General features: G+C 45.5%; 1 protein-coding gene across 1 annotated transcript in view; it reads right to left on the reverse strand.

The window, feature by feature from the left end:
* LOC136361135 (store-operated calcium entry regulator STIMATE-like) overlaps nucleotides 1–13,826 on the reverse strand; it is a 31,918-nt gene extending 18,092 nt beyond the window's left edge. Inside the window, exons 1-3 of the mRNA XM_066318854.1 lie at nucleotides 13,656–13,826; nucleotides 803–851; nucleotides 487–582 (exon numbers count right to left, since the gene is read on the reverse strand). Coding sequence (XP_066174951.1) covers nucleotides 487–582; nucleotides 803–851; nucleotides 13,656–13,764 — 254 coding nt within the window. The 5' untranslated portion in view covers nucleotides 13,765–13,826. The remainder of the gene's footprint in view (nucleotides 1–486; nucleotides 583–802; nucleotides 852–13,655) is intronic.
* Nucleotides 13,827–23,843: the final 10,017 nt, after the last annotated feature.

Genomic DNA, 23,843 nt, shown 5'->3' on the forward strand with positions numbered 1-23,843 from the left:
TTTATTTTGAAACACTTTCTGTTTAAAAGAACAACAATACATCATTTGAGAGGTTATGTGCAGCCCCAGCCAAACTTGTGTCTGCTTAAAGAAACATGTCAGAGTGTAGCACTTTAATACAAAAAAAAAAAAAAAAAAAAAAAAAAAAAAAAAAAAAAAAAGAGACGAGCCAGAAGTTTTTAAGGAGCATTTTGAAGCCTAAAGGAGTTTCTCAGAATAACATGGGGTTAATGCTGAAACTAAATTTTTTATTTGCAAAGTGGCTGAAATAAAGGTGGCACTCCTACATTAAGTTTGAAGTTTGGTTTAGAAATCCCCCCAAAAAAGACCAGCAAAGACACAACAGAGACCACAAAAACAAGCTCAGCGGGGTTTATCCCCATGCAGTGCTTCAAATGGATCCATTTCCACTGTTTATGACCCTTCCCAACACAATTCTCCCTTTGACAGATGCAGAGCACGAATGCAAGTGCCTGGTGTACTTACAGAGAACAAGGGTCCTCCTCAGTGAGATCAGACAGAAAAACATTGGCAAAGTGGATGAAGAGAGCACCTATTGCTTGCTTGGAGGTATCATAAAACCTGGAGGGAAAACCAAGATTTTCTGGAGGAGTTATGCAGGGAATTTTATTTCTAGGGAACACCAGCTGCTTTATGGAGGTTTCCGTGGGAAACAGCAGCATATTCCATTTAACAATTAAATGTCACACAGGATACACAGGGGGGCCTAGAAGACTGTTAATATAAGAGAAAAAAATATTATAAACACAGTCTTTTCAAGTTTCAAATGAAAAAATCTCACCATATCCTCCAGGGACGCCTCTCTGCCTTTGGTTCCTTAAATCGTTTTACTGCAAAGAGAATTAGAGAAGTTACATTACCCAGATGGAGCACTCCATGTATGCAGCCTGCACCCACCTTCACTGCAAAAGCAGCCAAAAATTCCTGCAAGACCTACAGCATTTGAAGCTTAAAACTGAGCAAAGCCAAAGGACCTCCCCAGGGTATGGTGGAATCACTGTCCCTGGAAGTGCCCAAAAGACAAAGATGTGCTCAGGGACATGGGTTAGGGGTGGGCTTGGCAGTGCTGGGTTAATGCTTGGAATTGCTGATCCTGGATGGCTTTTCCATGATTCTGTTCCCTGGCCTGGGGGGCAAACCAACCAGAGGCAATGCCTGTGCCCACGGGTGAGGATGGACAGCAGAGGTGTTTGGAGAGAGGTGCGTGTTTCTGGCACCCCTCAGCAACAGCATTCCTGTGCCATGGAAGTGACCTAGGGAAAGCTAAGGGAAAGTCATCACTACCTACCAGCCCTAAAATCCTTCCAGGCAACTTGAAATTACAGCAGTGACAGTGAAGGAACTCTTCATTCCCTAAGCTGCTCTGTTCTCTCCAGCTGAATTTGAGCACCCAGGCTGCCCTCAGAGGTCAGCCTGGGCTCCTTCCCCTGGGAAATGCCTTCCTCATCCAACATGGAAGGATGCAGGGACTTCCCTGACAGAAGCCTTGACGTTTCGAAAGTGCAGCTTTGTACTGCTTTTACTGGCAAGGTGACAGGGCAGTAGATGAAAAGATGATGGTGATAGGACAACAAGGAACTTGTTTCAACTAAAAAAAGACATATTTAGATTGGATACTGGGGAGAAATTCTTTGCTGTGAGGATGGGGAGGGACTGGAAGAGGTTGTGCAGAGAAGCTGTGGCTGCCTCATCCCTGGAAGTGTCCAAGGCAAGGTTGAACTGGGCTTGGAGCAACCTGGGACAGTGGAAGGTGTCCCTGCCCATGGCAGGGGGTGGAACAAGATACCCTGAAAGGTCCCTTTCAACCCAAACCATTCTCCAATCCTGTGATCTCCCCTAAACCCAGGATTTCAGTCAGGCCCAGGCAGGGTGTTGGTGTCAGTCTCAAACCCACAGAAAACCAGCACTGCAATGACCTGATCCATTATTGCCAGTAACGAGTAACAAGGCATCAGTCAAGTGACACCAGACATTGCTGCAGCAGTTTGTCCTACTCCTGTCCAGAAAACATCCCCTAGTTTCCCTCATCCATCTGAATCCCACCACGAGATATCCCTGCAGCACCAACTTCCATCAGCACAGACAAGATCTATCACCAGTGATGTCCTTCAAAGGCCAATTCTCATTTCACCTACCCACAAGCATCAGAGCCAGGGCCAACCAAGTGGCCAGAAGTGTTTAAACCACCCCTCAGCTCGTGGGGGCAAAGAGCACAATGCTGCAGAGAAGCTGTTGGAGGGGTCTTCAGGCCACCAGGCCACCCAGCTGACCACCAGCCCAACCACAGGAGCACCAGGGGGGATTTCCATTATTTTCTTAATGAGAAGTGACATGTTATGTATCCACAGACACTCAGGCTAGAAATACAGTAATTCAGTGTGATAAGATGACAAGTAAGAGGTAAGAAGTTAATGGTGTGGTGCCTTGTTGAACACAGCTTGTCATGCCTCATTAGATTTAAGAGAGTTATCTGAGACTGTGTAATTATCAGAGACAGTAAAACTGTTGTATTAAAGATAAAAGCTAGTATTATAGAGAAATAATTAACTGCTTAATAGGGCATTTACTGTGCAGAGCTGCAGCAGGCTGTCTCCAAATTAAACCAGAAATCCAGCCAAGATTACCAGAGCTTAAACAGGGAACAGAGTTGTTTGGTAGCTGTGACCCGGGGTTGGGAGGGGGTGTTAAATCCACACAGCAGCAGCAGCAGATCTTTGAAGACTCCAGGAGATGATGGAGCCCTCCACGAAGCAGCATTTCTGTGCTTAGTGAGCACAGCAGGGCTCTGGAGACTGAGCAGCAACTGCAAAACTTCTCTCTTTTTTTCCAAAAGACACAGAGAGCCAAGCCATGGCATGCACAGGCACAGGCCCAGCTAGATCACGTTGGAGAAAAGCTAAAATCTCCTCTGTTGTTCTCAAAATGTGTTTCCCTTCAATGCAGTCCACTCAGTTTTCCACCAGATGTAGGTGGGTTTGCTACCCTGGCTCAGACAGATCAGTCCAATCCTTAGTATTTACTTTAAGGAAAGTTATGCATGCACCACGGGAAAAAAACCAACTGATATTTGAGTTCTAGCACATACAACCAAATTAAACTCCATAAAAACACCTGAGACAAATTAAAAAATGTAGTTCCACACAGAGGTGCACAAGCTGGAAGAGAACCCTCATTCAACTAGATTGAAAATGAGACTGGAATGTACCTGGCCTATACCAGAAGGCATCAGGAATTTTTGTTCCCAACAGTGTTCCCAACCACAGTATTGAACACTTTAATGCTGCTTCCCTTCTCAGCTCTGTCCAGGTGCACAGAAAGCTGCTCTGTGCAAGGAAGCAATGCTATTGCACATCCTGGAAAGAAATTCTTCCCTGTGAGGGTGGGGAGGCCCTGCCACAGGTTGCCCAGAGAAGGAATGGATGCCTCATCTCTGGAAGCATTCAAGGCCAGGCTGGAAGGGGTTTGAAGCAACCTTGGGTCTACTGGAAGGTGTCTCTGCCCATGGCAGGAGGTGGAACTGGATGATCTCTGAGCTCCCAGCCATTCTGTGATAGATTTTGTAAGAGCCAGAAGAAGGGCACCCAGGTCTATCCCATCAAACATGAGCAGAGCACCACTGGGATGGTGCCTCTGCCCTCTTCAGGGTCTGCCCTCAAAAGCTCCCACCCTGCCCCTACTTGGCCCCAGCTGCTGCTGCTGAGAAAAAGCTGTGAAGCTGAACCAAAAAGGGAAGGAAGATGAGTGACAATTTGGGAGATCCCCTGCCCAGGGCTGAGAAAGGACAGGGCAGGAAACAAAATACTTCCCAGCCCTTCCTCTTCAGTCAAGGACAATAAAGATCACATATGCTTGAAATTCCCTCAGAACCACCAGGCTGGGTGGAAGCTGACGTCTGAGTGAGAACCTGTGAAATGCTAAAAGAAAAAAAAAAGAAAAAAAATTAAAAAAAAAAAAGAAAAAAAGAAAAAAAAAATTTGCTGGAATCTTTCAACGTAGATCTGGAAATAGTGAGAAAGCTAGAAGATAAAGGCAAAATGACAGCTGTCATCACACTTTTTCCAGGGTAACACAGACGTTAATACTCATTATGGTGTTCTCTTGATGCAGTAGAAATGGGAACAACTTCACCTGCCCCAGACAAAGACAAATGCTGTGAAGTTACCAGAGCTTACCACAGTCCATGTCCCACAGCCTACTTCTGCTTTTAGACAATTCTCTGATTATAATAATTGTTTAAGACAAGGACAGCAGCAACCACAGCCCTAATCCCTTTTCCTCACCCATGCTGGAACATCCTCCCTGCATCCCCCATTGACCCCACACTGCATTCAGGCAGATCTGCTGCAGATTTGTGCATCAGCACAGGTAAAACTCCCTAATTTAAGCATCAACCAGCTGCTGACCAGCAAAACTGGCTACCAAGTTAGGTTTCTACAAAATTAGAGGGGGAAACTTATTTCCCAAGGATATGGTCAGACATGCTTGGCTGAGAGCCAGACCACCTCCCTGACAAGTCTCACTGCAATCAACCACAGGATTCTGAAGCTGAGGTTTAGGAGGGAGGTGTTGACTGAACAGGCAGAACTTTTGGGATTTGATTTACAGGGATCCAAGCCCAACCCCACTGAGCTCAGCAGCAGGCCTGGGGGATGGATACTGAAAATTAACCCGACATAAGAAGCACTTTTAGATGCATTAATACACCTAAATTGTGAAAGGTGCACAAAAAAATAAAGTCTGAAATGTCCCAAACTGGTGATACTGCTACCTGCTTTTAAGAAGGGATCAAACAGACAGCCACAAACCCCATTTCCAGGGCCACATCCCACTAGCAAGAGGGTCGGGACTTTGTTTCTGGCCTGTGCCGAAGGGGACTCAGAGCTACTGTACCAGGAGGAAACAGAAGCTCTTCCCCTGGCCTGCCTCTGTGTTATTTTCAGCAGTACAGTCTCCAATAACACATTTCAACCTCTTTTGCAGGACACACCCTTTCCCAGGCTCTTTCCAAGCCCCAGGCAGGAAAGGAGCCAACATGCAGGATACAGAGCCAAAACCCTGGGGTCTGCACTATTCTTAGCCTGAGCATGCAGCCACTCAGACAGCTCGACCCCAGACACAATGGGAGGAAGCAGCAGCCACTGTTTGCAGAGAGCAGCCAACGTGCTGCTGGCCAGAAAAGTGTGAAACTTGTATCCCCCATCACTTCAGGGAGCAGCAAAAGTCCTGGTTTTCCTCCTCAAAACAGCTGTCAGTGGTTTGAAGACACGGACTGCTGCTGACTTCCATCCTCAGGTCTGCACTAGGTGAATTTAGCCATTCCTCCCAAAGAGCCTTGTACCAGTGCTGAGAGAATGAAAACTGGCAGAAGAAGGGACAGAAACTGAGACTGTGCTCATGGAATCACAGGATGGTTTGACTGGAAGGGTCTTTAAAGATATCTCATTCCAAATCCCTTCCACCAGGGCAGGTTGTTCAGGAGCCTCAGCTGGAATACTCATCCTTCTGGAGTCTCCACCTGCCCCAATGAAGGCCACACAGCACCCTGGCATGGTTCTTAGTTTTGAAACCTACCCTTTGTGTCTTATTTTTACATAGATTTTTAAAGCTGTAGTATTTTAGCCAGATGACCACCAACCAAAGCTGTGAGATAACAAGCATCAGTCATGCTTTGCACATTGAGAACAGAACATATTTTTTGCTGACACAGCAGGTCCTACAGGACACCTGGACTGAGGCTGGGCTCCAACTCAAAAACAGAGCATCCTGGAGGAGGCGGTTGTGACTCCCTCCATATAAGGTGTTATGCATGACATGATATAATTTGTCTTTAATGTGATATATATGGTATAAAGCCATCATATGGTATAAAGTCATTCATGCTTAAGAATTAAAAAAGTTTCCAGGAATTGTGCCACTCCTGCCAGTAATGGGGGAAGAGATCTATTTGCAATAGAAAGAAGGGTGGCACCAAGAGGAGATGAGACTCCTCTGGAGATAAGCCTGACAACGACCCAGTGATCAGCAGCTGATATGTGTCTTATCTACATCGTCAGGGGCATGCATCCCAATACCAGGTCCTCCTAAATCAAATCAAATCAAACCCTCATCCCTTTCTGGAAACTCTTTCAGCAGACTGGCAGCGAGGAACAGAAGTTGCATGAATATGCAAGAAGAACAAGAGGGACAAAGAAAATGAGGCAACTCTTGTCCAGCCGGAAAAACTGTATAAAACTGGGCCCTGCAAAGGCAGAAATTGTGAAGGGAGGAGGGTTTGGTGTGATAGAGGCCGAATCTGGGGTTCACCCAGTACTGACCTTGGGCTCGGTGCTGATCTTTGCTTGTGGCTTTCTCAGACTTTCACATTTCAATTTTTCAATAAATTTCTTTATTAATAAAATTGGCTGATCATTTATTACATAAAGCATCACTACACTGCAAGCCACTCCCTTGGAAAATGGAGTTTAGACAAGAAAAGATAAAAATAAGACCATAAAATCCAAGATCATTAAGAGAACACCACCTGAAAAATGAAGTGATGCACAAGCAGTTATCACAGAAACATAGATGGTTTGGGTTGGAAGGGATCTTAACAATCATCTACTTTCCACTCCATTTAAGCATTCAAGACTGCATTTTACCCAAACTCAACTTGTATCATTAAAGTCTCTCTGCCATACAGTTTTCTTACAAATACTGTTTAAAAAAAACAAAACCAGCTGTAAATTTAACAGGCTCCTTTAAAGCTTTGCATGCTTCACCTCATAATCACAAAAGACTCATTTCCCTGTACAGTTTCTTGTTGCGTTTAGTCACCCCTAACATCAGCTGCTCACATGTTGCAGAACCAACTCAGACAGGTGCAAGGTGCTCAGCTGCCCGTGGATCACAGGTAACTTCTGCTGCATCTCTGCTCTGCCAGCTCCTTTCTCACCCTGCCCAACCCTTTGTTCTCTCAGAAACCAGGACCCTCTCAGTGAGCTCGAGGGGTGACGGCCAAGGAGAGGTCAGAGCAATCAACAGCTGCAATTCCAAAGCTTTGTGGAAAGCTGTGTGCAGCTTAATGAAGCACACCGAGTGCTGCACAGACCTTCCAGCCCACAAAGTGCAACATGTGCTCCCGAGCTCGTCCCGTTTTCAGATGTACTGAAGCAGAAGGGAAACGTGCTGAGAGTCCTGCCATGTGCAGCTCGTTGCTTAACCCACAAACCTACATGTAAATCAGCAAGGACCCAAGCTGCACACTGCCAGAGACAGTTAACTTCTCAGGCTTTGTTTTTCTCTAGAGGGAAAAGCATTTACAGGGGTGAAGTTGGAATTTAAATGTCCTCGTGTGTGAACAATTAAAATCACACACTGTTATGCACTTGAGTGATGGCAAGGTCAGCAGAGGCTGTCTTGGGCATGGTAAGCCTGCAGGGGTTTTGTGTCCTGGGCAGATGTATTTCAGGACAGAATGGAGTCTGGACATATCAAGTGCCCTAACATTTATTTCTTCTTTTTCTTGACATGGACTCCCACTCCCACCCAACCCGATGAGGTATTTTCAGTGTAAGGTCAAAACACAAACCAGAAAGAACTCAGGATACGTCTGAAGCACAGAAACAGCACTTCACTGCAAACTACGTACAGCAACCCCCTGAACTTAGCACTGGGGCAGAATCAGAGAGTTGGAATGGTCCTTTGATGGTCATCTCCTTCCAACCCCCTGCCATGGACAGGGACACCTTCCACTAGACCAGGTTGGTCAGAGACTCATCCAACCTGACACTGAATGTTTCTACGGATAGGGCATTTATCATCTTGCTGGGCAACCTGTTTCAGTAGTCTCATTTTTAAAAAAATTCTTCCTGTATTTAGTCTAAATCTATCCTCTTTCAGTTTAAAACCAGTGCCCCTTTTCCTACCACTACAGGGCCCAGTAAAAGTCACAAAAGCTGGGTTAAGTTTGATTTATCTGGTGGAGATGAGTGCAACAGCTTCCATGAGTCCCTCTCAACATGAGGATGCTCTCTCCCATTTCACCATCCAGGAGAAAATCGACACTGAAAACTCAGCTAGAAAATCCATAGGGATCAAGAAAACACAAACCACAGATCAAGGGGATACTTCTGATGTTCTTTAACAACTGTTTTCTAACACAGAGAAACTTTCTTTTACAGGAAGTCTGCTGAGTTCCTACTCTGTGGCTCTGCCTCAGGACAAGCTACTTGGACCAGTGCCTAAAACACCATCCCAGGTGCTGACAGAGCATCTCCAGCACCAAGTCCTGCCTGGGGGTCAGCACCAGGATCCCTACTGCAAACAACTCTGCCTTCTTAAGACTAAGCTCAAGGCAAGATGTGCTGAAAGATTGTGTCCAGCAGTGACATACAAGACTTGAGAAGGACGCTGCTGTCACATGAGGCAGGATCAAGACATTTTCAGAAGTAAAGCTAAAAACCAGATTTCCCACTGGGTTGTGTGAGTTCAGTCCAGTCCAGCTCTCCTTGCCTGGCAGTGTGAATGTTTTCCAAGAGAAAAATCTATTTTCATACCAACATCACAAGTGCTACTACACCTCATTCAGCAGCTCAGAGGGCTGCCAAGACAGTTTCAGAAAAAGAAAAAGCTGGAAGAGAAACAAATGTTCGTGCGTGTCCTCAAGGCTGTTTGTGGTAGAGTAGAAAATGAGCATACCAGCCCCAGGGAAAACTTTTAACATTCACAATGAAGACAAAAATTCTTCAACTCCCCAAACTGTTTCTCTTGCACTCTAGTTAATTCACAAAGAAGGCTATGGAAGTAATTTGTACAAAAGATCTTCCCTCATTTCGAAGAGTTTTGCTGTCCCTTGGACAACTTTTGCTGTCTAGAACCTCTTCCTCAAAAAAAAAAAAAAAAAAAATTTTAAAAAAAAATCAATGAATAGCAGTGCAATAAATTATTACCAAATAAGAAATTTATTGAAAAACTGAAATATAAAAGTCTGAGAAAGCCACAAGCAAAGATCAGCACTGAGCTCAGAGTCAGTACTGGGTGAACCTTGGATCCAGCTTCTATCACACTGAACCCATTTCCATTCAAACTGGACTTTCGCAGGGTCCAGTTTTAGTTTTTTGCTGGACAGGGGTTGCCTCACTTTCTTTGTTTCTCTTGTTCTTCTTGCATATTCATGTAGCCTCTTTTCCTCGCTGCCAGTCTGTTTACAAGTTTTCCGGGAAGGGAGGAGAGCTTGACTCGATTTAGGAGGACCTGGTATTGGGATGCATGCCCTTGACGATGTAGATAAGACACATATCAGCTGCTGATCATCGGGTCGTTGTCAGGCTTATCTCCAGAGGAGTCTCATCTCCTCTTGGTGCCACCCTTCTTTCTATTGCAAATAGATCTCTTCCCCTGTTACTGGCAGGGGCAGCACGATTCCTGGACACTTTTAATTCTTAAGCATGAATGACTTTATACAATATATTACATTAAGTATGAATTATTTCATACCATATATCACAGCAGCAACTGCAGGGGCTCAGCCCTCAAAAGCACACCTGAAACTTGCAGCTGAGATAACTACAAGGAACTTTCTTCACTCAGCTGAGTGATGCTCAAGGAAAAGCCTTACAAACTGCTTCAGATGGGATTGCACAATTATCCCCACTCCTCAGGGCGATGACCTCCCCAAGGGAACGTTCCTGCACAGGAATCCAGATTGCCACAGGCACACAGCTGCTGCTGGGCTCCACTGCCTCTGCTTACAAGTGTTCGTGTCTCAATTCTAGGACTGTCCTTACAGCCCAAGTGCCTCCAAAGCCACCCCAGGCAGGTGGAAAGGGTGACACCTCTTTGCCATTTGACTCCCAAATGGGACAAAGCTGCAACCAGAACAAGCCCTGGTCATACTGGGGTTAGGCTTGACTACAACCCTGGAGACTTTGCTGGAAAAGCAAGAGAGTGTTTGTAGGCTGAAATGAACTGCCATCACTGTTGCTCAAGGGAGTTGACAGAATAACAAAACCCTACTAAACAGCTGTCCTGACTCCCTGCCGAGGCTGGGCATCATTTACTTCTGAGTCTTGTTTTCAGCAGAGAAAAGACCCATTTCACAAAACCCACTGGAATGGGGAGCAACCACCCCCTCATCCCACTCCGTCACTCAAGAATAATTTCCTCTTCCATTAACTTTTCCTATCACAGTGGCAGGAGAGAATCTTTCCACAACCCCAAGAAACAGAAATCAAATTACACAAATTGCTCTGATAAAAACAAACTTATCCTCCCTGCAATGGCCATGCTTGGACTCACATTCTGGAGGGTTACTCTGAGCACATCCCACGCACACACACACCTGCAAAACTTTGCAGAATGCCACATTATTGTTAGTCTGAGTTCCTGTCTTGGTTTAGATAGACAGATATCTGCCAGGGAAGATTGGAATTTCCCTTGGAATGTAAGCCCCCCTCCTCCTTTTCCAAATTATTATAAATTTGAAATTAAAAGGCTGCCAGGCAAAGATTTTGGGAATAGGTATAGCAGTCCTTTACTACGGCTATTAAAAATGCAAATGTTGTAGTGCAGAAGAATAAGCAAGAAAGCAAACAAATAAGAAATCCTAGAAAATCCTGACAGAGTCAGAAATACAACCTGATACCCTGTTGGTGAGAGTGTTGGAAACAGTCCAAAAGTAAGCCCTCCTGGAGTGGCAGATGTGGTCCTGCTGGAAGCAGAGATGGTCCTTGTGGACCCAAGGGTCCAGAGCTGGGTCCAGTCTTCCTTTGGGAGTCCCAAGGGAACACTGGGTGTCTGGTGACACCTGTGGCTCCTTTTTATCTAGGTGGAAATGGTTTGGCTCCTCCTCCCTGGGTAGAGCACCTTACAATAGTATGCTGTAATGTGTCATGTCATTGGTGAGCTTTAGTGACCCATTAACAGAAGATATTCCCATGGGGGTAGTGGAAAAATGAACAGAGATAAGCCCACAGAACACTGACCCATCTGAGCAGAGATAAGCAACACTGCTCCACCCAGTTTTTAACAGCTGGCTTCTTATCAGAGAAAGAAGAGACAAAGAAAAAATCTCCCCAACCGGGTTTCAGCCACCTCTTTGCTTAAGTACTCTTAAATTTCCAACACTTGGTCTCCTGGGTAACTTATGGGGAAAAAAATCTTTAGAGTGAAAAAGGGACAAACCTAACCTCCAGCAGTTTCGCTACATGTTTTCAAGAGCTCTGAACAGGATCTGCACAATTTGGAAATCTTATCTATCCAAATCCAGGCGTTCCTATAGCTGAGCTGGTACCTTAAAGCAGAAGGAATAGAACAGGCATTGGTTTGGGTATGGACAGGAATCCTGTAACATGGTTTTGGATTGGAAGGGACCTTGAAGAACATCCAGTTTTAAACCTCTGCCACGGGCAGGGGCACCTTCCACTAGATGAGGTTGCTCCAAGTCGCATCCAACCTGACCTTGGAAACTTCCAGGGATCCAGGGGCATCCACAGCTTCTCTGAGCAACCTATTCCAGGGCCTCACCACCCTCATGGACCTTGTTTCCACTTATTAACCCATGGCCTGCAACATCCCAGCAAAGCAGAAATCACAGTAACAAAACCAACAGAAACACACACCAAAGAATGTCACAGGGGTGAAAGAAAGAAGTGTCAAAGGGCTGACTCCAACAACAGCAACATCCTAAATTCTACATGATGTAGTTACCCAATTGGGACTGCCTGGCTGGATGCAAGGAAGACACGTCTTTGTCTTTGGTTAAAGTTCCCAGGAAGTTTTTTGTCTCAGCTCCAGAGGCTTCCATAGCTCCCAGACACTGGAAGGCTGCCAGCTGAATGTGCCCACAGAAACAACTCAAAAGCTGCAAGTTGCTGCCCAACATGAAACTGTGGGTGAGCCCATCACAACACAACCAGCCCCTCCAGTCTACAAGGAAGCCTCCAGCTGGAAGTGCGTGCCTGGAGCACAGATAAGGACCAGCTGGGGTGGATTAGGGACCACCAGCCCAGCTGCAGCCAGAGGAGGTGCTGTGGTTGCCATCCCAGGGCTGTAAACACATCTGCCCTCGGGGTCCCAGCCAGTAGTTCCTCCACAGCTGAGTCACAACAAAACCACACAGGATCAGCTTTCAGTTTCTTTTCATTAACCAAGAGGCTGTTAATGTTCACAGAAATATCAGCCCTTGCACCAGCAGTTAGCCCTTGGCTGATTTTCTATCACGGGTTATGTAGCCTCACCCACAGAAGTATTCCAACATGATTTACTGAAGTCCTTGCTTTTATGGGACACCCCATGGAGTTTATGGGACAATTAACCCACACCCATACATCAGTAGGGGGAACAGGAACAGAAAACGAAATTACCACTATTTTTACTGTATTTGGTGAAATACAAGCAGTGGCACGTTGCAATTGGGCTGCTCCAGCTGGAAGAAGGTATCAGTTATCGCTGGAGGAACTTGTTGCAGTTTTCCCTGGCAGCTCGGCGTTAACCGCAGCGCTGGAGCCTTTGAAAGTGGTTTTCAAAAGGCAGAGGGGGGCAAGAGAACCTCAAAATCTGCAGCTACTTAGCCAGAAAATTTGGAAGTTTCGGTTCACTGTCACCACAAGCTTTTAAACAAGGAAAACAGATCGAGTTCTGGCATGTTGATTTAACTTGTGCTAAACCACTTAACCCTGAAGAGCAGCAACACACACATTGCTCTAAGCAAAACACAGCTGCAGCACAGAACAGTAAATTTTCACGACTTTTTCAGCCTTAGTGTTCCCCACCTTTTTCACAGGATCGCAGAACCACTGAGGTTGGAAAAGACCTCTAATATCATCAAGCCCAACCATTAACCCGGCACTGCCAAATCCTCCACTAAACCACGTCCCTAAGTGCCACATCCGTACGTCTTTTAAATCCCTCTCGGGACAGCGACTCCACCACTGCCCTGAGCAGCCTGTTCCAGTGCCTTCCCCTTCCGGGGAAGAAGCTTTCCCAAATATCCACTCTGAATTTTCTGCAGTGTAACCTGAGGCCGTGCTCTCTGGAGCTGGAAATCGCACCTCGGGGTGATTTTTCTCACTCCTCAACTGGTTTCTCCCACCACCACCCCTTGCCAGTAACCAGCAAAACACGTTCTCTCTGTAACCTCCTTCCCCGGCCGCTCCAAGCCTTAAAACTTCACTCAGCTGAAGCGAAAAATCAAACAAAACAGTATCACAGAGCAATTAAATCACCCTCACCACGCAGCGCCGTGTCGGACACCCGCCCCGTTTCTGCCAGCTCCTCCCCAGCAACTCGCGGGCTTACACCAATAGTTGGTTTTTTCTTTTTTTTTTTTTTTTTTACCCTTCATTAAAATTTTCTAAGCGACTGAGCAATGGCTCACACACACACCCAAGCGCAGCCGATTTTAACAGATTACAGCCGCGCGGAGCTTCATTACCATCAGATTAGGGCTGGGACGGGAGTTTTTTAAGAAGGAGCATCTGGCGCTGCAACCGCCGGGCTCAGGAGCATCCCCGGCGCGTCCCTTCCTCCCAAATCCAGCCGAGACTTAGCGCAAAACTCGCCGTGATTTTTTTAAGTGAACGGGCGGCTCCAAGGTGCCGCCGGTCCCCCCCGGTCCCCCCGCGGGCAGGGGGTGCCCCGAGCTCCCCGGTACTCACGCATGAGGGTGCTGAAGGCGCAGAGAGCCAGCAGCGCCTGCAGCAGCACCCCGAAGCGCCCCAGCAGCGCTCCGCTGCCGCAGCCGTGCGCCGGGCGGGGGGCGGCCATGGAGCTGCGGGATGCCCCGGGATCGGCACGGTGCGGAGCGGGGCGAGGAGGCTCGGGAACGGGAACGGGGATGGGACAGCCCCGGCCCCGACGCGCACAAAGGCGGCCCCGAGCCGCCCCCGCCCCCCGGCCCGCCCCGCCGGCAGCAGCACCCGGGGCGGGGCGGGACCGAGGGACGGGGATGGGGACAGGGGACAAGGATGGGGACAGCGACGGGGCTGTGGAAGACGTTGGAGACGAGAATACAAAGGGGACAGAGAGACAGAGGGATAGGGATTAGAATGGAAATGGAGTTGAGTTGGGGAAGGGAATGAAGATCAGGACAGGGATGGGGAAGGGGACAAGGATGGGGACAGAGGGGGAGATTGGGATATGGAAGAAGTTGGAGATGAGGATACAAAGGAGACAGAGAGAAAGAGGAATGGGGATGAAATGGAGATGGGAATGAGAATGGAAATGCAGTTGAGTTGGGGATGGGGATGAGGATCAGGACAGGGATGAGAATCAGGGCAGGATGGGGAGGGGGACAAGGATGGAGGTGGAGATTGGGATGTGGAAGACGTTGGAGATGAGGATGCAAAAGGGACAGAGAGAGATGGAGACAGACAAGCATGGGGATGGAGATAGGATGGGAATGAGAATGGAAATGGAGTTGAGTTGGGGATGAGGGTGGGAACAGGGACAAAGAGATGAGAATGTGGAAAGGGTTGGAGATGGGTATGCAGTGGACATAGACATTGAGACAGCCATGGGAATGGGTATGGAGATGGGGGACGGGGATGGAAATGGGAACAGAGATGGAGTTGGAGACGGGGATGAGTGTAGTGATAGGGAAGGGGACAAGGGTGGGGATGTGGGAGAGATTGGAGATGGGGATGCAACAGGAACAGACAGAGAGAGGCATGGGGATGTGGAAGGGGTGGGAGGTGGGGAGGCCATGGGAACAAAGATGGAAATGGGTGGGGATGAGGATGGGAATAGAGATGGAGATGACAATGTGCATGTAGATGAGGTTAGAGATGGAATGGAGATGGGGATGGGGAAGGAGATGAAGAGGGAAATCAGGATGGAAATTTAGGCAGAGACAGTGATGGGGACAGGAGTTATGGGTGAGGTAAGAGAGACAGAGATAGAGGTGAGGATGATTATGGAGATGAGGATGTGAGGTCCTGGAGGAAACTGGGGTGCTGGATTGGGGAAATAGTGCTGAGGTTTGGAGAGCTGGGGGTAGTCCTGGTGGGATTTTAGGTCTGCTGATGTGGTCGAGTTCTCAAACTGCAGTCTCAAATCTCCCTTTTTTGCTCCTCTGTGTAATGCTGCTGCCACCCCCCTGTACAGCCTCCTTCTCAAAAGGCAGGTTTCCTTTTCTTTCCTCTTCTCTCTCTTTTCAATACATTTGAGGCCATCTTTAGGGAGCTCTGGGGTCACATAGTGGAATTTCTCTCCCTGATTTTGCAGGGTAGGAGCTTGAGTTTAGTTACAACACCAGAGAGGCCGCAAAACTTATCTTGTCATATGACTCTGAGGGATGGCCTTAGAAACAGCAGTAAATGTTATGAGAAAAGAAAATCATGGGAGCTGGCCTGCTTCCCAAATAGGTCCAGTTGACAACGTAGTAGAGAATTGTGTTGTTCCTGGGCTTGGGAATCCCCTGTTCCAGAGGAGGTCATTAGTGCCAGGCAGTTTAGGCTGGAGCCTTGTCCCTCCCCATCTCAGTCAGCACATCACTGAAATAACAAAAATAATCCCTTTCTTTTTTTTTTCTTCCTCAAGGATAAATTGAATTTTGGGTAGATAGCTGCTCACTTAACTCACTGACTTTAATCATGGTTTAATCACGGCTTCAGCCAGGAAGGTGGAAGTTTCATCTCACTAACTCATTTTCAGCTGATTTTGTATGTGCAATTGTTAGTTTCATAAAAAGGTTCATTCCCCTGAGCTGGTAAATCTGATTGTGCTTTGCAGTCAGTTGCCTTTATATTAAATTCTAAATCAAATATTAAAGTTGATACTTTTATATAAGCCAGTTGAACACACTGTGTGTGGAAGCATCTATTAAGCAAGTACACATTTTAACAGAGATTTCTTCAGGCTCTAATTTATTTTTTTTCTCAGATTTCCTAGGCTGCTGCTAAAAAGGCATTTTCAAGAATGGCTGGATGGTAATTTTTCCCCTGAGAAGTGCCTTGGACTCTGTTTGCCCAGGTACAGCACAACGATTGGAGAAAACAAAGGAGGGGAAAATTGAAACAAGAGCTGTATTTTTTAGCCAAAAAATTAATTTTCTGTGAATAACCTGCAAATTATCTGTGTTGTAGCGGGGTCTTTCTCAAGGGAGTTTTACAAAAGCTCCCTCGGAGCCAGTGCTGCCTCCCTGCCTTTCTTCAAGCCCAATTAATGGTGAGTCCTCCCATTTGCTTTATCAGCAGGACAAAGTTGTCTGAGGCCTTATTTCCAGGTGCTGATAGTTTTACAGGAGAGCAGAGTGCCTCCCGTGTATGAAAACACTCAGGCTACAGGAGGGCGATAAACAGAGCCTTGGTTTCACCCCTCCTGGTAGAAATCCTTCAGTGGCTCCTGATGCTCCACACTCCTCCGTGAAAACACAGATTTGTTTTATCAAAAGCACCACTTGCACTTCCAAATATTTGTATTTTCTGAACCATGCAAAAAGTCTTGAAGTTTTGTCGGTATCCCAAGTGGAGTCCAGGAGCTTTGGTTATTAAATCCTAAGCCTAGAATTTTAGCAATTAAGATGCCTCTGGCTCCCTGCTTTTTAGTTTTTTTTTTTTTGGTTTTTTTTTTTGTTTTGTTTTGTTTTGTTTTGTTTTTGTTTTTTGGTTTTTTTTTTTTTTTTTTTTCTTTTCCTTAAGGTTTTTTCTCTCTGAGGTGACTTTGGAGCTTCTTTCAGTATCTGAAGGGGCTCCAAGAGAGCTGGAGGAGGATTTTGGACAAGGGTGTGGAGTGACAGGATAAGAGGGAATGGCTTCCCCCTTATCAGATATTGGGAAGAAATTCTTCCCTGTGACGGTGCTGAGGCCCTGGCACAGGGTGCCCAGAGAAGCTGTGGCTGTCTGATCCCTGGAAGTGTCCAAGGCCAGGCTGGACAGGGCTTGGAGCACCCTGGGATAGTGGAAGGTGTCCCTGCCCATGGCAGGGAGGTGGAATGAGATTATCTTCAAGGTCCCATCCAACCCAAACCATTTTATGTTTCTAACATTTGAAAAACACCCAGCAAAAGAAAAAGCAGCTCAAGTAAGCACTTATGCAAGAAGTAGAATTTAATAAAGGAATCATTAAAGGGAAAAAAACCCCAAACAAACTAAGAAAAAGGGAATAAAATATTAGGCCATGTGTTAAGCATGAAATCAGAAACACCAAAGTGATTTCAAGTGAGGAGGAATGTAAAAACTAACCCAGGCTATTTATGAAAGTACAAGGAAAAAGTGAAGGCTGGAGGAAATCTGTGAACTCTCTATAAGAGCAGTATTCTACTCTATGATAGAATGGAGAACCAAATAATAGAAACCACAGAATACACCTTGATTTTCTCATCCTTACAAAAAGGATTAACTTAAAACAACAAGAGTAGTGATAATACAAGACAAGAAGAGGTTAAAGATGAGAATAATTGAGACTGATGGATTCAGGGGCCTGAAGACACCTAAGGAAAAGTAGCTGTGAAGTTGGCAGGGCAAAGTCTGGCTCCTCAGGTGTTATCACAGAAAGGTAAATGCTGTGCCTGGCTGTGAGGAGGGGAATGAGGGTGTGAGGAACCAGACACCCACCAGCTTTATTCCAGTAGCCAGGAGGACACTGTTAAAAATCATCAAATAATCCATTTATAAGTGCCTAGCAGATAGTAAGGTAATACAAAACAGCCAGTGTGGATTTGACTAGTATAAATCATGTCAAGGGAGATTTACTTCTGCCCTGAGTGGATGACTGGGTGTATCTTGACTTGGGGAAGGTTTGTGTGGCTGCCCCAGTAAAAACCAAGGGACTCAATGAGCTCTGCAGGAGCACCACCTCTAGACAAACCCCCAGCAGCTGCTCCAAAAGCTGTTTGCTGCTGCACCAGGAGCAGTGTGAAGGCTCCAGGTGGGCATCTGAAGCTGGGTGAGGTAAATGAAACCCTTAGGAGAGGGTTAAGGATGTCAAACTAGAAGAGTCTGCAACCCTTCATGAGGTTAGGGTGAAAATTAGGAATTGTTATGTTAAACTGAAGGGATGGTTCCAGAGGCAACAGAAGGAAATGCAATGAGTGGTAGGGAAGGAAGGAGGCAGAAAGTGGCTGGAAAGACCATCAGGAGATGTAAATGTCCTGTAGACAAAATGTGAGTGGGTAACAAAAAAGATGTTGCAATGAGGCACGTTCTGTTATGGGAGGTGATCTGGAGAGTTTTGTAGAAAAATTGGGCAGTTGCTATGTTCAGCCCAGTTTTGCCATCACACAAAGATGTGCTGGAGTCTGGAGAAAGCAAAGAAGAATAGCAAGCATTTGAGAAAATAAAAAACAGAAAGGAAATGGGATATTTTCTCCTCCAGGAAAAAAAAAAAAAAACAAAAAAACCAGCAGAAATAGGTGTCATTGGAGGAACAGGCTTTGTGGCAAAACTATTCCAGTACCACTATAAAAAGTTAATAAAGTTATTTGACTGTTTCTGCCTCAAAAAGATAAGTCAGTTTTTTGCTCCCAAAAAAAAAAATCAAGAAAAAGAAAGAAAGAAAAAAAAAGTGTTTTGCAGCACTGAGAAAATTGTCCAGCCCATATCTGACACTCAGCACAGGTACCAGCTCACACTCAGCTGCCTGTGCTATGCCTGGGCCTGGGTTCAAAACAGACCTGAGAGGAGCACAAGGCTTTTCAAGGCTTCCTCACTCCAAGGGCACTGAACTGTGAAAAGCTGCTGGCTTGGGATCCAGAGGGATAATTTTTTTTTTAGGTCTGCTCCTTTTTGTAACATTGCCATGGCCTTGGGTGCCCTTAGTGCAGTGCTGGATGAAAAATCCAACCCCTGTTGTGCACAAGTTACTCTTGGGTGGGATCCACCTAACCTGACTTCAGATGTCTCCTGTTGAGAGATCTCCTGCCTCCTTTCATAGCCAGTGGAGAGGAATAACCTCTTTCAGGACATCTTCCTTTGACCATCCTGGTCAGGTGAATTAAATCTGCTCCAGCTCCAGGCAGTTCAGCAATGGCCTCATGTCAAACAAAAGTCACAAAAGCATGAATGTCCATTTTTTAATAGCAACACAACATTGATTTCTTCAACTCAGGTGTTTTGTATCCCCAGAGTCCCCAGCTTGATGGTGGGGATGAGGAAAAGGCAGTGGCAGGTCTGCAGACATTGTGGTAAATTGGAGGGGGATGCATGAAGCTGCCCTTTCCAGGATGATGCTCGTGTAAATTATTCATCTGGTTTTATTTATCACGTGGTGAAGAAATTACTTCAGAAAACAAGGTCTCTTGAGAAAACTTCCTTTAGCTGATACTTGGAACAGACTTTATTCATGCTGTCAGCAGCAATGAGCCCTGCTGATTAAATAGCAGCTAGACCTTATTCTTGCTGAATTACCCATTTTACAAGGCTTGACACATTTGACAATCAGTTCCAGGTTATATTCATAAGCAAGAGGCCAACACCAATTTTTGTATCAGCCAGGACTTTGTATTGCAGGATACTCCAAGGAGTAATTGTCAAGGTAATTCTTTTCTATTTTCAGTAAGTGCTTTAGCTGTGTTGTTATGAGCTGTTCAGTGTCTTGCTCAGAATGAATGGGAATAATTTCCCACTTTACAGGGCCTGTGGCATTTTTGGCTGGCTGTGCTTGGCTTGGAGCTGAGACTCCCCAGCCTTGCTCACCCTGGCTGTGTAAGCCAGAGGGGCAGTGGACAGTGGCCTTCAGGTCTGTGCCCAACTATGACAGGCAGAGAGAGGAAAGTTTCAGCTTCCCTTTGGCCCTCCCCTCATCCAGAACCGCTCAGCTCTGCAAACCAGCCCCTGAGCACAGCCCTGTCCTCTGCATGGCCATCCCTGCCCCCAGGATAAAGTGGGAGGTCCTAAGAAACCCTCACAGGTCCCACCAACACTGGGGGATGATGTCCCTGCCTCAAGTGTGGCTCTACTGAGGTCACATATGACATTCCTACAGAGGTGAGCCCTTGGCAGGGGTTTGGACAAGATGATCTTTAAGGTCACTTCCAAACCAAACCATTCTGTGGTTCTGAGATGATCGTTTACAAAGTAAAAAATGGCTCATCTCTCTCTCTCTCTCTCTACAAGGCCTTTTAAGGATAAACTGTCCGATTAAGAAATGACACCTAAAGTACTTTTACTTTTAATCCAGTACCAAACCACCCGTGGCCCAGATTGCCGATTTTTCTATCCAATTACAAAATCCCACCCAGACCCATGAAGAAGAAGGTGAAAGAAGGACTCAGCCTCTGTCCTAAAACCTCCATCTTGCTTTATGTGTATTACTATATTCTAAACCCTTAAATGCTAAATTTTCCACCCTGTGGTATCTCACACTTTTATCCAAACTCCACACCCATAATCCCAGTGCTATCACTCAATTTTGGAAGCCTTTTCCAAGGCCTCAGGTCCAATGCAGTGTTTTCTTGGGAGTCAGTGTCTGTTAGAAAGTCTAAAATTCTCAGTGCCCAGGATTCCCACAGATCCTTGGGTTTGTGACTATTTGGACAAGGATAGAACTGCTGGAAAGGCTCAACGTTTGCTTTTTTCGAACAATTTCCTTCTTGAAAATGAAACTTGTGTTGTTCTTATGTAAGAGTGGCCAGATACAAGTTCCTTCAAGCTTAAGATAAATTTGAATTTATGGCCATTGAGACCTGGGCAAAATTCCCTGGATTGAACTGGAACAGAGTGGATTTAGGCTGGCATCAGGACACGTTTTCCAGGAGTAAGGCTAGTTAAGAGGTGCAATAAGTTATTGAGGGCAGAGGGAGAAACTATGCCACTGGAGGATTTTAAGAATATCCATCTTTTTAGGGTCAGAGAATCATGTAGGTTGAAAAAAACCTCTAAGATCAAGTCCAGCTATTAACTGAGACCAACCAATAGTGTTCTCTCAGGGACAGATGGGTAATTCCTGCTTAGGTGGGAGAATTGATGAGCTGATCTCCTAAATTCTCCATGAACTGCATTACTTGGCTGCCCTGCTTCCTTTTGCCAGCCTGTATCTCCAGCCTCGTGTTGCAGTTGTTTATTGGACAGACAGGAAGTGTCCTAATCCTGTGCTTTTGGAGATCTCACCCCTTTCAACATCTTTCCAGTTCAGGGGGATCAGACTCCTCCTCAGGATAAAAAAAAAAAAAAAAAAAAAAAAAAAAAAAAAAAAAAAAAAAAAAAGAGAGAGAAAATGTAAAGAGAAAAAAAAATCCAATCAAATAAGGTTTTGTTGCTTACAGCTCTTCTGTCTCTCTGGCAGACATGAGATTGCCTCAGGAAAGAGGATGCTTTTTTCTCTGCACAGTCGTGGGTTTGGATGAATCCTTTCAGGTCTTTAGCTGGATGTGGGAATCTAACATCTTGGCTAACTATTTATGCAAAAAGATCAGTTAGGAAATGGAGGCCTACCCTATTGGAGAAATGTTAAATATTCACAACATTCGTGTAGCATGAACCAGAGAGGACCTTGATTATTTTCCCCTGAGTCCTCTCACTCATTGAGAGCCTTGAAATAAAATGCTAATTTGCCAAGACCTGGCGAACATTCCCTGCTCCCAAGCCTTTCTCCATTAGCACTTGAAAACCACAGGTTCCTTCACTAGCCATCCTTGATGTTTTATAAATGTTATAGCTGAGGCATCAGCTTTTAATGCATTTTTTACAGCTGCAGCAGAGATATTATTTCCATTCAGGCTGCAAAGAGTCATCCTAGAAGGGACCTCAGTTACCTCTCCTGAGGTGTTCCCAAAACAGCACATGCTACCTAACCTTAAGCTAATAACCTGCTCAAGGACTCCATTTCACATTTACTGTGCAATCTCAGCTGCAGAGCTACAGGTCAGGAGCCTGATGGATCCTTGCAGGTACAAAAAAGACTTTCTGAGGAGAGCTCAACCCTGGCTAAATTTCACATGGGTGAATTTCCATGAGAAAAAACATCCAGCTGTGGAAGAAAAGGGGTGCTAATAGTATTTGGATTAGAAATTGTGCAACAAGTATTGCAACAAACAAACCTTCTCAAGGTTCAGGAAGAAGATTGTCTTCAGCCTAGAAACCTCAGTCAAATCAGCCCCTGTGCTACCTACAGTGTTTCTTCCCAGGGACTGCTAAATAAACCCCATCAACTGCCTTAAAACTGTTGTGTTTTTACTCATCTATTTGGTCTCTGATGAGAAACATGCACACACAAGCCCATAATGGTTCTATTGGATATTAAATGGGAGGAGGAATTAGAGCAAGGAGATGTGTGTTACTTTCCTTAGCATCCTCAGGATCCTGCCCAGGAAATCAGTCCATTTGAGTCCCACCCCAGTTCATTATCCAACATGCAAACATTGGGTGTGAACAGCAGGAGGCACAGAGAACTGCTCAGCTAAACCAGTTCTTCCTGAAGACCTGCTGAATTCTTGATTTTAGGTTTAATCTCTTCTTAGTGACTTCATCTAGTTGAGCAAGAACAAAAGTCACAAAGAAAACACCAAGGAGAGGACTGCTCATTTCTCCTGTGATGGGTAGCCTCAGACCTGGTGCTGTTCACTAAAACATTTTGTTCTAAAGGTATGCATTTAATTTAAAATAATAACTTTGCTATTGTTATTTTTCTTTCACGATGATATCCAGTGGTTTTCCAAAGCAGTAAGCACAGTGGTGAGGTTGCAGCCCTGTGTTTTATGAACTCAAGGGAAATTTTTTCCCTGATTCCAGCTGGCATTAGATCAGATGTGTAAATTTCAGCCTTTGATGAGATCTGACACAAAACAATCTCAGTTGAAAGAATCCATTTACTGGAGCTGTGTTTTCACATTTTAGCTCTCAAACACTGGACACATGCCACAGTGTAACACTCCTTTTCAAGCAGAACCATTGCAGCATAAACCTGTTCATGTACTGAGCTCAGAGCCTCCTCCAGCACTGGAGGGGAGGCTGCAACTGCAGTGAGTTGGGTCTGTTGCTTTGGAGGTCTTTGGGATGTAGCCCTGCAGCCAAAACTGGCTTTCTAGGCTTCCTCAAATCGTGCCTCCTCACCCCATGCCTGAATTTAGCTTCTGTGAGGATCCTAAAAGTTCTTTACAGAGAAGTCCCAGTGCTCACATGAGCAGAGCTCGCAAACAAAGCTTTCTCTGGCTCCAGAACCCAGCAGTGTGTGGATGCAACACTGCACAAAATGCCTGGCAGCTGCATCCCTGAGAAGCTGCATCCCAGAGGGGTCATATTTTTGCTGCATTTCCATCTTTTGCAGGAGAAGAGAAAAAGCATTTGAAGGAGCAAGACAGCAGCTGCTAAATGTGATCCTACAATTCCATCCCACGCTGCAGCCCTGCTGCTGTTTTCCATAACTGCATGGGCAAGACACACCTTTTTAATCTGAATGATTCTATGAGTAAAGCACAGCTACAAGTTCTTTTTATAACAAAAAGGGTTAGAAATTTGGTTTGCAGGGTGATTTACAAACCCTCAGTCACTGTGTGTGTCTGAGGCCATATCTGCTCTATAAAAGTTTTTCTGGACAGTGTTGCACCAGTGAAGGGGTGGAGTTTTACAATCACCTTCCTCTAGTACATGGGATTGAAAAAAGGCTTTTAACTAGCGTAAATTTTACTTATTGCACCAGAATAGGAACTCTGCAGGTTTAAAAGCTGATTTTTTTCAAAGAGACTTTTGCCTAGTGACTCACATGAGTTCTGAAGTGTTCTTAACTTTTGGCACAGCTCAAAGTGGGGGTCCCAAGCCTGAGATTTTTCCTCCTTGCCTGGGAGGAATAGGCCTGTACCATTCAATTAGAAATTATTTTTAATCCAATGCTTACTTCAAACTCAACCCAAACAGTGTTTCTATTTTCTTCTAGTGTATTTTTTTCTATTTTCAGCCTTGTCCCAATGAAGA

This window comes from Sylvia atricapilla, chromosome 5 (genome assembly GCF_009819655.1).
Source record: "Sylvia atricapilla isolate bSylAtr1 chromosome 5, bSylAtr1.pri, whole genome shotgun sequence".
In the NCBI taxonomy this organism is placed as follows: domain Eukaryota; kingdom Metazoa; phylum Chordata; class Aves; order Passeriformes; family Sylviidae; genus Sylvia; species Sylvia atricapilla.